General features: G+C 42.6%; 1 protein-coding gene across 1 annotated transcript; it reads right to left on the bottom strand.

The window, feature by feature from the left end:
* Window positions 1–2080: 2080 nt before the first annotated feature.
* On the bottom strand, window positions 2081–12348 carry LOC308295725 (soluble lamin-associated protein of 75 kDa-like; the record flags this gene model as incomplete). Its single annotated transcript, XM_080738772.1, has 7 exons — window positions 2081–2115; window positions 3014–3136; window positions 3689–3868; window positions 4255–4426; window positions 4843–5028; window positions 5627–5763; window positions 12201–12348. The coding sequence occupies 7 exons, from the start codon at window positions 12346–12348 to the stop codon at window positions 2081–2083; spliced, it is 981 nt and encodes a 326-aa protein (XP_080594898.1).
* Between the last annotated feature and the right edge of the window lie 2099 nt (window positions 12349–14447).

Below are 14447 nucleotides of genomic sequence, written 5' to 3'. Positions count from 1 at the left end.
TTTTGATATTAGAGTAAGTTTAATTGATCATATATTGTAATTGTGTCTCTACCAGGTGATTAAAGACATCATGTAAACAGGTTTTGTAGCATAGAGGGAAGAGGGGGACCACGGGTGCAACTCTGACACATGCACGGGGGATAATCTGAGTCTGATTATAAACCACTTAATTACATTGATTCCTTACTGCAAATGCCTGGACAAAAAACTATCTGCAATAGCATCGGGATTAATTGTTGTCCTTATAGGACTGGTCGGATCAATGCCATGGTTATCTGACTGATTTAATCACCTGGTAAGAGACACACTTTCACATTTTCATGAACATGATCAATTACACTAATCACAATATCAAAAAACAAAGGCCATTAATTCAGCAATGATGTTCATGGAACACGTACGGGAAGGACACAGGAGGAGGATGCCATTGTAAGTGTAGGCCTATTAGGCAATGGGAATGGATTTAGACCATATTCACGTTTCAAATCTATTGACGACTAATGGGCCTGGCTGTTGGATTTATATTGTGGCACGTTTAATTGATCATATCTCATATTAATATTAGTGTCTCTACCAGGATTGAAATGAACACTGCATGTGCAAACATGTTTTTTTTGTAACACAGGGAGTAGAGTAGATGGAGAGAAAAACAGATCTCCGATCTCATCTCATGGTTGTGTAACTTGGATAGCCTACAGAAACGACAGATCTCCATCTCAGTCAGTGCTTGTGTAATTTGCGGGGAATATATTAATCTGACTCTGATTACAAACCACTTGAACTCCGACTTCTATATCCTATATGCCAGGGAGAAGATAACCAGGGTCCAACCTATGTGCGAGCTTGTTGATTTTTGGCACGGCATAGATTGGCAAAAATAGATTTGGTGTAGTAGACTGAATATGTGGTCAACGTATAAAGAGTAAAATTGGGTCCCGTTTTATTCCAGAGGTTTTATGAGGCAGGAGTAGTAGTTTAGACGAGGTGGCGAGGTACAGTAGCTCCGTGCTGCACAGCGGTGCGTTCAATCAATCAATCAGTCATCCATAATAGGCTTGTTATCTTAATAATAAGTGAACTTTACGACGGCGAGTGAACGATTGCGTTCCAGAAGTCGTTCTGATGGATTTTTCTTGGCTGTCGAGTGTTTTATCGTCCAAAAAAATCGCTCTGAACGTGATTAAAACGATAGTGTACTGTTTACGCTGTATTAACTCAATGGGGAAAGGCGGTTTGTTTTCCCCCACGCTCAAAGCGGATGTGACGTTTATGGGCGTTCCTTTCTAGCTCCGTGTTGGTGTATAGGAAATGAGCACCTTTGTGACATAAACAAGGGCCTGTGAATTAAACAAGGGCCCGATTTCAAAAGAGTACCGTTCAGACATGTCCATTCAGAAAATCACTGAAATGAAAGGCAAGGCTTAGAGTTAATGAATGGGGTTTTTGGGGGCTTGAAGAGACACTGGGAAGACATGAAAAATGTGAAATTCATGGTGGGGCCCCTTTAAAGTCCACACATTCAATCATGTGAAAATAAATGTACGTTGTAAACCTTACCTTTTGTTGCTTTAACCACTGTCACTTCCTCCTAAAAATAATTAGAAAGATTGTTATTTATTACATTTAAGTGTTAATAATATATTGTCTGAAAAATCACGCTGAACACAGGAAACAACATTTTACGTACCGAGATGTGAACTGTGTATTCCACGGACTCGTTGTTCTTGTTGTGAGAGGTGATTTCCTCCATGATCACATCGGTTTCAGTCACTTCACTCGACACCATCGACTTTTCTGTAAACGATAAGTTCCTGGACACTGCTGAGAAAGAAATAAAGAAGCAAGTACATCAGCTTTTCCTGTTCCCCAATCACATTATAGTAATATCTGATATGTTAGTGAGGCCTAAACAATTCTTCTTGGCTCCCTTTCCACCTGACATGTGTGTCATGTGTGTGCTGAATAATCACATTGTCAAGGTTTATTGCTAAAATGTGCAAAATCTAGGTGTAAATGCAACAAGGACGATAAGACCTGATCATCTAAACAGTCACTGACTGTTCCCAGATACCAGAGGTGCCTAAACAACATCACTGGAGCGCACACAGTGAGCAGCTGGACAGAACCACGGCATGCATACAGCACTGTTTACGCCTAAAGGTCAAGTCACACTCACAGCAGCAGCCTGCTGCTGACATGACACACAACACACAGACACAACCACAGCACGCACTAGCACGTTAGCCCATGTTCTCATCAGAGCAAGGGTGGTTTAAAAGGCTATCTAAAAGAATTAAGAGTGGCAGCCGACCTGGCGTTTATGTAAATACTGTATATTCATGGGTTGCATTTGTAGTCCTACACCAGCCATGTTGAGGACCAACACAGGTGTTCTGAGTGGCGTAGAACATAGGTTCTATGCCAATCAGACAAATTGAAACACCTGTGTTGGTCCTCAACATGGCCGTTAGGACTACAAATGCAACCCATTAATTGCGTTGCAAACACAGAGGACAGCGTGTGGGAGTCCGTGCAGGACTCTGCTATATACTACAGCAGTGGTTCTCAACCTGTGGGTCCGGACCCCCAGGGGGGTCCCCAAATTATTTTGTGGGGTCCCCAGCTTATGTGTTGACATTGTTTTCTCACTCAACAGTTAACAGAACAACATACAGTATAAGTGTATACAGGCTATCAACACTAAAGTGAAAATCTAAGGACCTTTAAGAACTTTTCAGTATCTCTGGTCAAACATTGGCCAAAATGTCAAATATTAGAGGCAGAAATGGTGAAAATAGCTATCTACTATTCTGCTATGTTCACAATGGAACAGATTGAGTCAAACTAAATGTAATGCCAACTCCTACAATTCCAAGTGCTTGTCAGGGGGAGGGGGGTCCCCAGTTGAAATAAGATTATTTTGGGGGTCGTGGCCTGAAAAGGTTGAGAACCACTGTACTACAGTATATACTGTATCCCGATGTTGCCAGTAGAGGGGGCCGTTGTCTCTTACCAGTCATGTTCATGGTGTGGATCTTGTTGGCTATGTTGGTCCTCTGGCTGGGGCTGCCGACACCCTCCACCTCCCACAACACGTCTCTGTCTCCGGGGTACTGAGTCAGGTACATCTCACACACTGTGGACACACAGCCAATGAGAACTCAGGTACATCTCACACACTGCGGACACACAGCCAATGAGAACTCAGGTACATCTCACTCACTGCGGACATACATAAGAAGCTTCATGCACATACTTAACCAGGGGTGTTCAAAAAATGTTCAAAGGGGGCCAAATTATAAAATATTAAAACAACCAAGGATGTCCTGACTCAATGTACCTTCGGACAAGAAAGTCACATACTTTTCATGATCATCATCATCATCATCATCATTATTTGATATCAATGGTCTTTTGTCAGGTGTGTGCTCTGAACAAAAAATAAATAAATAGACGTGCCAGTTTAAAAAAGGAAGAATAAATTGCCTTTCTTTGACCCCTTCAGAATGAGACGACGGTGAACAAGGAATCCTGACAAATTATACTCTGGGCCGTTTATTATACAATTCAGGAATAAAGCGGAAAGCTCTTTGGACACCAGTTTAAGAGTTAATAAAGCGCGTGTGTACCCTTGAACATGGCCTTGGGGACGGGGTATCTCAGACACAGTAATAAAGCGTGTGCCTACCCTTGAACATGGCTTTGGACACGGGGTATCTCAGCCCCAGGCAATCGTCTCTGAAGCTGCTGACAAAGTCCTCCAGCATCTGCACGCCGTAGCCGTTCCCGCGGTGACATTTTCGGACAAATATGGAGTCCATCACAGGAAGGTGATAGCGTTGGGTTGAGAGCGCGCTACACAAGCTTCCTGCAAAAAGGAAATACAACAACAACAACAACAACAACAACAATGGAAACGATGTGTTAAAAAGAATAAGAGGTATTAATAAAGGTAATATTTCCAGATTTATCTGCCTTTATTTATATCTGCCTGACTCTACTCTCCTAACACTGCTGGCATCCTGCCTTATAGCCAATATTCTCAGTATATCAGAATGCTTGTTATATTCTAAAATAATGTCTGTAAGTCAGAAAGTTGACTTAAAAGCATGTTGCCAGTTATGGTCCAACCTACTCATTTAAGCCACAAGAGGTCATGGTTTACCAAGGATTTTACAACGAATATTGGGAAAATAGCCAATCTACAGATCGGTTATTTTCTCATTACAAAGGGATGAGGAGGATTTATCTTACCGGGAGGTTTGACGGAGTAGAAGCCCACGGCCTCTCCGTTCTTCCAGAGGATCTTGGCGTAGTCCTTCTCCGCGTGGCAGAGAAAAGGCAGCTCCTCTGAGCTCATCTCGTGGGCTCTGTAGACCACCCTGTTCAAGGTGTACAGGACCATGCGCTCTCCAATGCTTTGCACCTGGAGCGTGTACACACACACACACACACACACACACACACACACACACACACACACACACACACACACACACACACACACGCACACCTTAATTTGCATTCACATTTAACAAGAATTTATTGAACACAAACAATAGTATACGTAGATGCAGAGGCTTGGGAACTCGGGTATTTCAAGATACAGATGACGGATACAGAGGAAGCATCGCCTCATCCATATATCGTGACGTATCAAACACGAATTGTGGACAAAGTCTTATCCAGCAGCGATAACAAAATACGTTTTGGGTCCGCGAGGCTGAAATGGTGGTCCGTCGCTCAAAATAAATAATGGACCTTGATATGAAAAAAGGTTTAGGAAAACCTCTTGTCTAAACAGAACACCAAGTCGGTAAAGCGTCTTGCCGGTCGTCGTACCTGCACGATTCCGTCTCTGTTGGCGTCCCCCGTCTTGAGGACCTGGTCCACGGTCCACCATCGGTTCCTCAGGTAGAGCGCCACCGCCGTGAGCTGGTCGGACGGCGAGAAGAGGGCCAGGACCTTCTGCTTGTCATTGGTCCCGTAGAGAGGGACAAACCCCACGTTGGTGAGACCTATGGACACCTGGTTTGAAGGGAAGGTGGAGAACCCAAAAACATTAACCCATTTAGGCCTAGAATTATTGAATGCTTTAACCAGTGAAAAATAGCAGATATACAAGCTCACAGCGCGGCACCGAGTGCCGCGCTGCGAGCTTGTAGATCTGCTATTTTTGGAAAAAGTCGTGAAAATGTGTGAAAATCTTTGAATATATGTATTTTCAAAGCGAACGATTGTAACTCAAATTTTGCTTCTGAGTGGTCCCTGGAACTAAATGTTTTGAGATGCGGGTCCGTGGCCAAATAAATATCATTTTGGGGGTCCTTCAAATGAAAAGGTTTGAGAACCACTGACATAATAGTCTCTCAAGAACAGACTAACTGAGCTCCAGTTGACTGAAAAGGACCTTTTCTTTGACGATGGCTGGCCAGATCGCTGACATAGAAACATCGGTTTTTCAAACAACCTTAGAAGGATTCAAAAGACACTTATAGAATCGATTCAAAATTAATTTTTCAAAAATAGCATATCTACAGAGCTTGTATATCTGCTATTTTTCAATAGTTAAAGCATAAAATAATAACCTGCCATGGGTTCTACTTTCAGAAGTGTAATTTTGTACCTGTGTTTTGTTAGCCAGGGTGACTTTCTGCGCTGCGTCTGGGTTGGTGCAGAGGATGCTTTTCATGTACTCCTCGGACAAGCGCTCCTGCTCCCCCTGGCTGTAGTCAGCCGGAAGGTCCACAGGGAACTCCATCCCTGCAAAACAAAATGGAAACACAGTTTACAATTTAGGCATTTTAACAAGAGACACTCTTATCCAGAGCGACTTACAGTAAAAGAAAGGTAAATGTAGACGTCAAATGTAGAGGGACACCATAGTGCCTCAGTAAAGTAGGATCACAGGTCAACCTGTAGCAACACACACACACACACACACACACACACACACACACACACACACACACACACACAACACACACACACACTCACACTCACTCACACTCACACTCACACACACACACACACACACACACACACACACACTCACACTCACACTCACACACACACACACACACACACACACACACACACACACACACACACGCACATGCACACTCACACACACACATGACATCATACACACAGTTGACTAAAATGTCTTCAGGTTAACTTTCTGAGGGGGCACCAAAGATCAGAGAGGGTGAGGATTTGTAGAACAACATTTTTAGCACATAAAACCTCTATTCTTAGTAAAACGGATGAGTTCAAAGTAAACTGCAGTTGCAACTTGGACTACTTTTTTCCCAAAGTACACCAAGTCTGTTCAGGGCAAAATAGCTCACAGCACGTTGTGTGTGCAGCATGTCAGGGTTTTCCCAGCTTTTGCCCGCTTTTTTTCCCTCCCCCAATGACAAAAAGGTTTGGGAACCACTACTCAAACCCTTCCCAAAAAATTTGGAGAGCACTGTAAGCCTACTGCTGCAGAGAATAGCTTCACAGAGGGAAACAAAATGCTGCATGTAGGTCACTGGCGGATGAGGAGATTGAACATGACAAGTCAATGAACAACAGGCGGGCGGCTAGCAGCACATTTTACACTGTACAGATGGTGTTTCACCTCTCTCACTGTCATTCATCCCATAATCCCTCTGACTTTCTGGGGCTGGGTTAGGGCTGACGATTCACCCAAAATACTGTACGTTGAAATCAAATCAACGAAGCAGTTTTATTTGGTTATATCAACGAATCGACACAACACAAACTAATAGTTTATCATTGACTAAATCGATTAGTCTTACAGTAATTACCGCTTGTATTATACTTTGTAGTACAATGGTGGCGTATAGTGATAATAACCAATCTAGAAACTTGCTCGTCGCATCGCAGTTTGAAATAATCATGATATAGATCTGAAGTCTCATCACCCAGCCCTAGGCTCGGTGATATGACCTAATTCTATGCTGCATGTTTGACCAAAAATATTGTTTGTGTCATGACTCATGATGAGTATATTAACATCAAGCCGGGAAGTCGGGAACGGCTGAGGATGAGGGATTGTGTTTTTGCTCCTGTCAGACCGTCCGTCCGTCTGTCTGTCCATGAAAAGCAAGCAACTCTGAGGTGCCCGGCTGTGAGCGGCTGGCAGCTGCGAGTTGCGCACTTGTGTAGTTTTTAACCTGAATCGGAAAACAAACGACCAAAACCGCCTAGAGTTTCATGATCCCTTTTAAAGTCTGTGAGCAGTTCACTAATGAATTGTGTTTTCATTCAACAAGGTCTCAGACAGCCAGCAGAAAAAACACTGGGTTTGAAACGATCTGTATCAAATGTAATGAACTGTATCTCCTGTTGGAATGCTACAGTCACATGGTGTATGTGAGACACATAAATGTGTAATGATATGTTATTAGAGCCCTCAAGCTTAATCGTTATGCTACTGTGACGCCATGGTGACATTAACACACGTTAAACACCTGAGGCTGTCAAATTACAGCAGGTAACGTGGTGTCAAAGCTCAGTCTTTGACTAGTAGTGAGATAAGTAGCTTGTAGTGTTACTGTAAATAGTAATACATAGTAAATAGTAATAAAGCTTATTGTGTCTACAAATACATACATATTTAGCCACTTCACTTGTACGCATGCCCCTTCCCAGTGAAATCAAAATGGCTAAAACGATAGAAAGAAGTAAACGAAATCCTTTTAACACTCATCTTTTCTTTTCTCTAATTACACTCTAAAAAAAACAGTTGTCCTTTAAAACAATCTTAATGTCTCAGGGGGACAAAATACACCCCACCCCACAAGCACCCCAGCAACCTTATATAGTTGACCTCAGGGCTCTGTCGATCTGCTATTTTCTGCTAAAGCTTTACCCACAGCACAGATGCTGGGTGTCTAAGCGGTTAAGTTAAAATCTGCCTTTCCCAAAACTGCTCTGACTTCTGCCAAGAGAGAGAGCCGAGCAGACCCATGCAGAGACTCTCACTGCTAAATCTGTTATCATTTATCAACCTCATATATACTCTGTCGTACAACCTTCCAAATAAATAACTGATCTACAAGCTGAGAATGTGTCGTGACGCGTTGTTAGCTCGTAGATCTGGCTGAATTTGTGTTATTGTGCAACAGTTGTGTGCAAACCACAACTGTTCCCTCCTTTAAAACAAGACGTCACATGCATTGGACATCTCTACTCTCAGTCATTATGATATGCGGTCGTATTTCGATGACTCAGGTTTTCTACATGTGTGCATATGTACTGTATGTAGGCCTATGTATGTATGTGTGTATATATGTATGTGTGTATATATATACTGTATATGTATGTATGTATATATATGCGTGTGTGTGTGTGTGTGTGTGTGTGTGTGTGTGTGTGCGTGCGTGTACAGTATATAAACAAACATATATACTGTATATATATTTTTTCTTCCATACATAATCTTTAAATGCCGTATGAATACATAATGATAGTATATTTTCAATAAGTAGGGGGTGTGTTTATGAGGGGGCGTGTCTTCAGTGTCTGGTATGCATGGGTGTGGCTAGGCTCCCTGGTTGGTTTGTTGGGCGCAGATGTGGGCAGCACTGGTGACAAGTAACAAAGTACATCTACTCAAGTACTGTACTTGAGTACAATTTTGAGTTACTTATATGGATACATTGTTGACTTTGACAGACATTTTTTATTTAGTTTTAGTCTTTTGAACAAAATTCCATTTTGTTTCAGTCATATTTTAGTCATCTGAAATGTTTTCTAGTTAGTCTAGTTTTAGTTGACTATGTCAAACAATTTTTGTCAAAATCTACAGTTAATTTAGTCGCCTAAAATCTATGTTGGCGTTGTACGTAATGACTGATTTTACACTTGGTTGCATGCTGAAAATAGCCAATCTACAAGTTCACAACGCGTCGCAGCTCGACGTGTTGTGAGATTGTAGATTTGTATTTTCAGAGTGCAACACCTGAACGCAACCAAACATAAAATGACTTGTCTTTTAGTTCTACTGGATATCTTCTCCACTAGTCGCTCCCTAACATTTTAGTCTAGTTTTTATTTGAAATTGTCAATATATTTAGTCTTAGTCATCATAGCTTAGTTTTTGATTTAGTTTTTGTTTAGTTTTCATCAGTGAAAACAATTTGTCATAGTTTTAGTCAACAAAATCAACACTGTATGGCGTATTACAGTATGTTCATTGTTTTTCCGTTTGTTTCAATTTTCCCTGGAGTATTCCAAGTATACTATGTCTGGTATGCATGTGGTTAGGTTTAGTGGGTTTTATGGGTGCTGTGTTTGGCACATTGGCGGCCTATACCGCATATTGCTTCTACCCTGATTGGAGCCATGCATAAACATGTTAACAACATTTGCACTGTAACTATTCTCTGCTTGCAGCGGCAGAAAGTGACTGAAGGCCTGTCCATACTCTGTCCGAAACCGAATCTTTCGTCGGAAAGGTCCGGTTCAACTACAAAATGACGTCACTCGGTAGTTCTGAAAATCATTACCCCGAATTAGAGTTCGGAAAGCTGCACGTCGGAAAGTAGGAACTCTCAGACGAAAGGTTCTGTTTCGGGGAGAGTATGAGGACTGGCCTTGAGTCCACTACAATTGTTTGAAAACGTTACTTACAACAAGTTAGTTACTTTGTAGATTCAGATTATAATTACAAAACATGCATTAACCGCACCAGTGTCATACAGTACTTCTAAAATAGTCAATCTATGACTATATATTGTAGATTTGCTCTTTTTAAATTTAATTTTGACAAATTGTGAACTTTGGAAAAACAAATCTTGAAATGGGACATTCTGCTTTCAGCACAATGAAGAGTACTATTTCTACATAGACTAGTGTTAATGCTACTTTTACTTAAAGGGGCACTCCACCACTTTTCAACCTATGTTCATAAAATTGGTCCTCACTCAAAAATAGCTTTTTCTTTTTTTTCTTTTTTTTTCTCAGAGGAGGGCTGTGGGCAGGTCAGAAACCCATCGTCTTGTGACATCATCGATTGCCAATCCAGCTTATAGAAACTGCAGGCTTTCTATTCCTGAAAAGTTGCAATTTTAAAGTGGAAGCCATTGTTCTCGCGATAATAAAAATCTAAATATTTTTTTCTAAAATATTGATAATTTTTTTTTTTGGGGAAAATGATGATGTCACAAGACGATGGATTCGGAACTTCCCACAGCTCTCCTAGGAGACATGGACCGAATAGATTTTTTTTATATATTTTATCATGAACATTAGTGAGGACCTATTATATGAAGACAGTTTGAAAAGTGGTGAACTACTCCTTTAAGTAAATAAATCACACCAATGTCGATGTGAAGTGAGCGGTGCTCACTTCACACTTGAAAATACTGTTCCTGATGTATAAACCCACATAATGTCACATTGAGTTGGAATAATAAACAAATAAATAACAAGAAATTACTACTTGTTAGTCATTTTATACCAGTTTGTGCCTTGTGGACTAGCCTTGCTAGACCTCTCCATTCTGCAATGTTCTCCTTTCTATGTAACAGAGAAATCAAATAGGTCTACTTATCCCCACATGGACATACACACAAAGTCACGTGTTGGAGCGGCTAACACAGCTGAAAAACATAAATAACTAGAACTGCACTCTGTCGAGGTGCCAATTTGCGATGGACGTACAAGCAGGCCACTCATGGCCTACTTGTTGTGCGCAAGCAGAGCGTGCCACGAAGTGTGTGCCACTGGCCTCATCGGATGTTAATGAAGACATTACCAACAACGCTCTTATATACCAAACTCTGCTGACATCACCAGTGGCATCACCAGGAATGCTGGTGCCTCAATGGCTGTTAACACCGACATACATATCGGTACATATATTCCCAGAATCCCAGCCATTTCAGGGCTACGGTCTTCAAAAAAGGGGGACATCTGCATACCGGTACATACCCAGCCGATTACAGTACTTGCGCCCTCTGCTTGCGCAAGTATTAATAATCCTAGTGCTTCCAGTGCTGCAAATCCAAACTAGCCCCACAAACAGCCTATAATATTGCTTCTACCCTCGTTGGAGCCAACTGTAAAAACACCCAAAGTCTAACAAGCTTTCTAATCATTCCCTGTTACATAAGAAGTGCCGTCTGTGAGTCTCTGTACAAGCAGCGCTGACAGGAAGCCCACAGGAGTCAATCTGCCCAGATCTAGTAAACCATGGACCCCCCTGGCTCTGGCTCTGGCCCCTAGGACCCCCTGGGCTCCTAGTAGGTCTGTGAGGTAGCCTCTATGGTTGCGGGAGTCTGGAGTCCCCTTGCCAATCAAGAACTTTGAAAAACTGGGACAAACACCAAAATTGAGACTCTCTGCAAGCAGAACTCTGCAAATTCATTCTCTACACCCAACGGAAAATATAACAAACAATGCATGCATAGCAGAATTGTGTTATGACGAGCGAAAAGAAAGAGAACCCAGACATGCTCCATAACACAGTGAAAACCTACAGGGACCAGCTAGCTGGTTCGGGGACTCTGTGCAAAATCACAAGCACAGCCACCAGACAGTAAACCCACCAGATAAGAATACAAAACAGACAAAACACCAAACTATCTGACATTTTGAAAGTCAACCCCAAAACCAGCACAAAATGGAATGCTATAAATGCCCATATATCGACAGTATACAGTGGCAGAATACCTGAGCACACTGAGTGACCGATCCAAAACAAAGGAACGTTTTGACTAGGTACACAGACTCGGTCAGCAAAGCAGATTACGAACACTGCACATCTGCAATGTAAACATATCTCATGCCAATAAAGCTCCTTTTAATTGAATTGAATTGATTTGATTTGATGTGAGCCAGGGGGGAGGAAGGGCCCCACAGCAGGGCCCAGGACACGTGTGTTTGGAAACACACACACATTATTCTTCCCTCCCCAGGCCACGCTGTGCTCCCTGACACATGAACCCATTGACAATTGTTCCCAGTGCACAGTGTCAGTTTTCAGCACAGTTAACCTTTATACACATAAGCTATACATATACTATATGCACAATTGCACATACTGTATTTACATCCACATACATTACAGAGTAATGTCATTCATGTATGTGTATACTCTCATGCCCATGTACATTGTACACCCACTCACTCACATCCATGCAGTTATTGTATGGGTGTGTATGTGAATCAATGTACATTCATACAGAAGTCCCTGAGCAGGAAACTCCAGCAGCACACGTTGGTGGTAGTCGTACAGATTCCAGGAGTTCCTCGCCCCTTCCCCCACTCCCAACGACCTGGCGGACTGGTTTCCTCACTGTTACCTGCACTCTGAAACAATCGGTGGTTCATCGAACATGGAATCAAATGGACTGTCTTATTATGGGTTATCATTCTGAACCTAAGGAGGGGGGCCATACTGTAGCGGCTCATCAAGCAGCAATCAAATAAACTCACTCTTTGCCAGACCCATGAAATGGGTAGGCCTACATAAGCAAATGTCGGTCTGTCCGGGTTTTCTATATAAAGGGTATATATGATGATGACATGATGATGACATGCCTACAAAAGGCATGATGTCATAAATGATGATGACAGACAGGGGGTTGGCAGAACCGGGGTCTGGCACAACCAGGTTGACCTGGTCTAGTTTATTAGCAACATACTACAAAACAGTATGCAAGCTATTATCTATTTCTATCTATCTATCTATCTATCTATCTATCTATCTATCTATCTATCTATATGCAAAACCGTATACAAGCTATTATCTATCTATGTCTATCTATATGCAAAACAGTATACAAGCTATTATCTATCTATATCTATCTATACGCAAAACAGTATACAAGCTATTATCTATCTATCTATCTATCTATACCTACCTACCTACCTACCTACCTACTGCCGAAGATTATATTATTATCATGATTGATTATGTGTGACGTTATTAGATGTTCATTGATTATATTAATATCCAGCTTGTAAGAGACTATGTCTTCACTAGGCCGGAGTAGCTCTTGTTTTGGTAAAGCCTATCTTGTTATGGTTCAGCTCGTCCTTGAGATCTTGAAGCCACAACCACAGTCTATGTGTCTGACCTGTGCCTTGGCGCAGAACTATTTACCACTGACATGAGTGTTGTATGTACTTCTGTCCATGATATCATGTTACATAAATCATAACCACCACCACCTAGTACATTGTCTTGTCTCCTCATTGCCTCATTGATTGATCAGAATTCCACGACACTACCTACCTACCTACCTACCTACCTAGTACCTACCTTTCTACGTATCTATGGAAAAGGTTAAGTGTGGCTGCTTGCGGCAGCTGCAACCTTTTTGAACCCTGCAAACTTCTTGAACCCTATACATGTGTGTGTGTTGGTCCATGTGAGCGTACACGTACATGCGTGCATGCGTGCGTGTGGCTCCATACGTTGCCATACATTGCAGTAAGTTGACAACTGTTTAAGGTGCAGCAGCTGCTGGAACCGTCATGAGATCCCAATCTGTTATCTCTTGCACAAGACCCCCTGCCTGAAACCCTGGAGCCCTAACCGCTCCCGGCTAGCAGGGTGGCGCCCCGGCCCCCCGCGTGGCCAATGCCGGTGCGGCCATGCGTGTCCATATGCCAGCGGAGCGGGCATAACATATACTGTACGTTGTAGACTACAGATAACGCCACTAGAATGCAGACCACTTCTGCACAGGAACATCCCCTATCACCATCAGGTTCCTCTCTGCCTCACGCACACGCACACACACGCACATGCACACGCGCGCAAACACACACACACACACACACACACACACACACACACACACACACACACACACACACACACACACACACACACACACACACGCACACACACACACACACACACACACACACACCTCTGTCACTGAGCATCAGCAGCCATGCACATGTGTCTGGTTTCTGTTTGTTTTATGTATGAGTGAGCTAGTGAGGTTGGGGGAGAGGGAGGTGGGGTGTATGAGAGAATATGTAAAAGGAGATGCATTTTCAAAAAACCTATCTGGATTAAAAAGAAAGGGACTGTGTGTGTGTGTGTGTGTGTGTGTGTGTGTGTGTGTGTGTGTGTGTGTGTGTGTGTGCGTGTGCGTGTGCGTGTGTGTGTGTGCACGGCATGTGCGTGACTGCGTGTGCACGTGACTGCATGTGCACGGGGCTGCGTGCGTGACTGTGTGCGTACACGTGCGTGCATTCATTTGTGTGCGTACATGAGCGTGTGTGTGGCTACTTATTTGCACACATGCATGTGCAGAGCTCTCTGGAAAAACTACTTCTGTTTTTTTTGTCCCAGCAAGACAACCCCAGGGCAGGGAGTAGTGAATAGCACACATCTATACACTCACTGGCCTATTTTTACCCCACCTACTTTCTTTCTACAGCTACTACGCTGGTTTCTCAACCTGCGGCAC

This window comes from Nannobrachium achirus (assembly GCF_963921795.1).
Source record: "Nannobrachium achirus genome assembly, chromosome: 12".
Classification (NCBI taxonomy): Eukaryota; Metazoa; Chordata; class Actinopteri; order Myctophiformes; family Myctophidae; genus Nannobrachium; species Nannobrachium achirus.
This window is presented reverse-complemented; position numbering and strand designations above follow the sequence as displayed.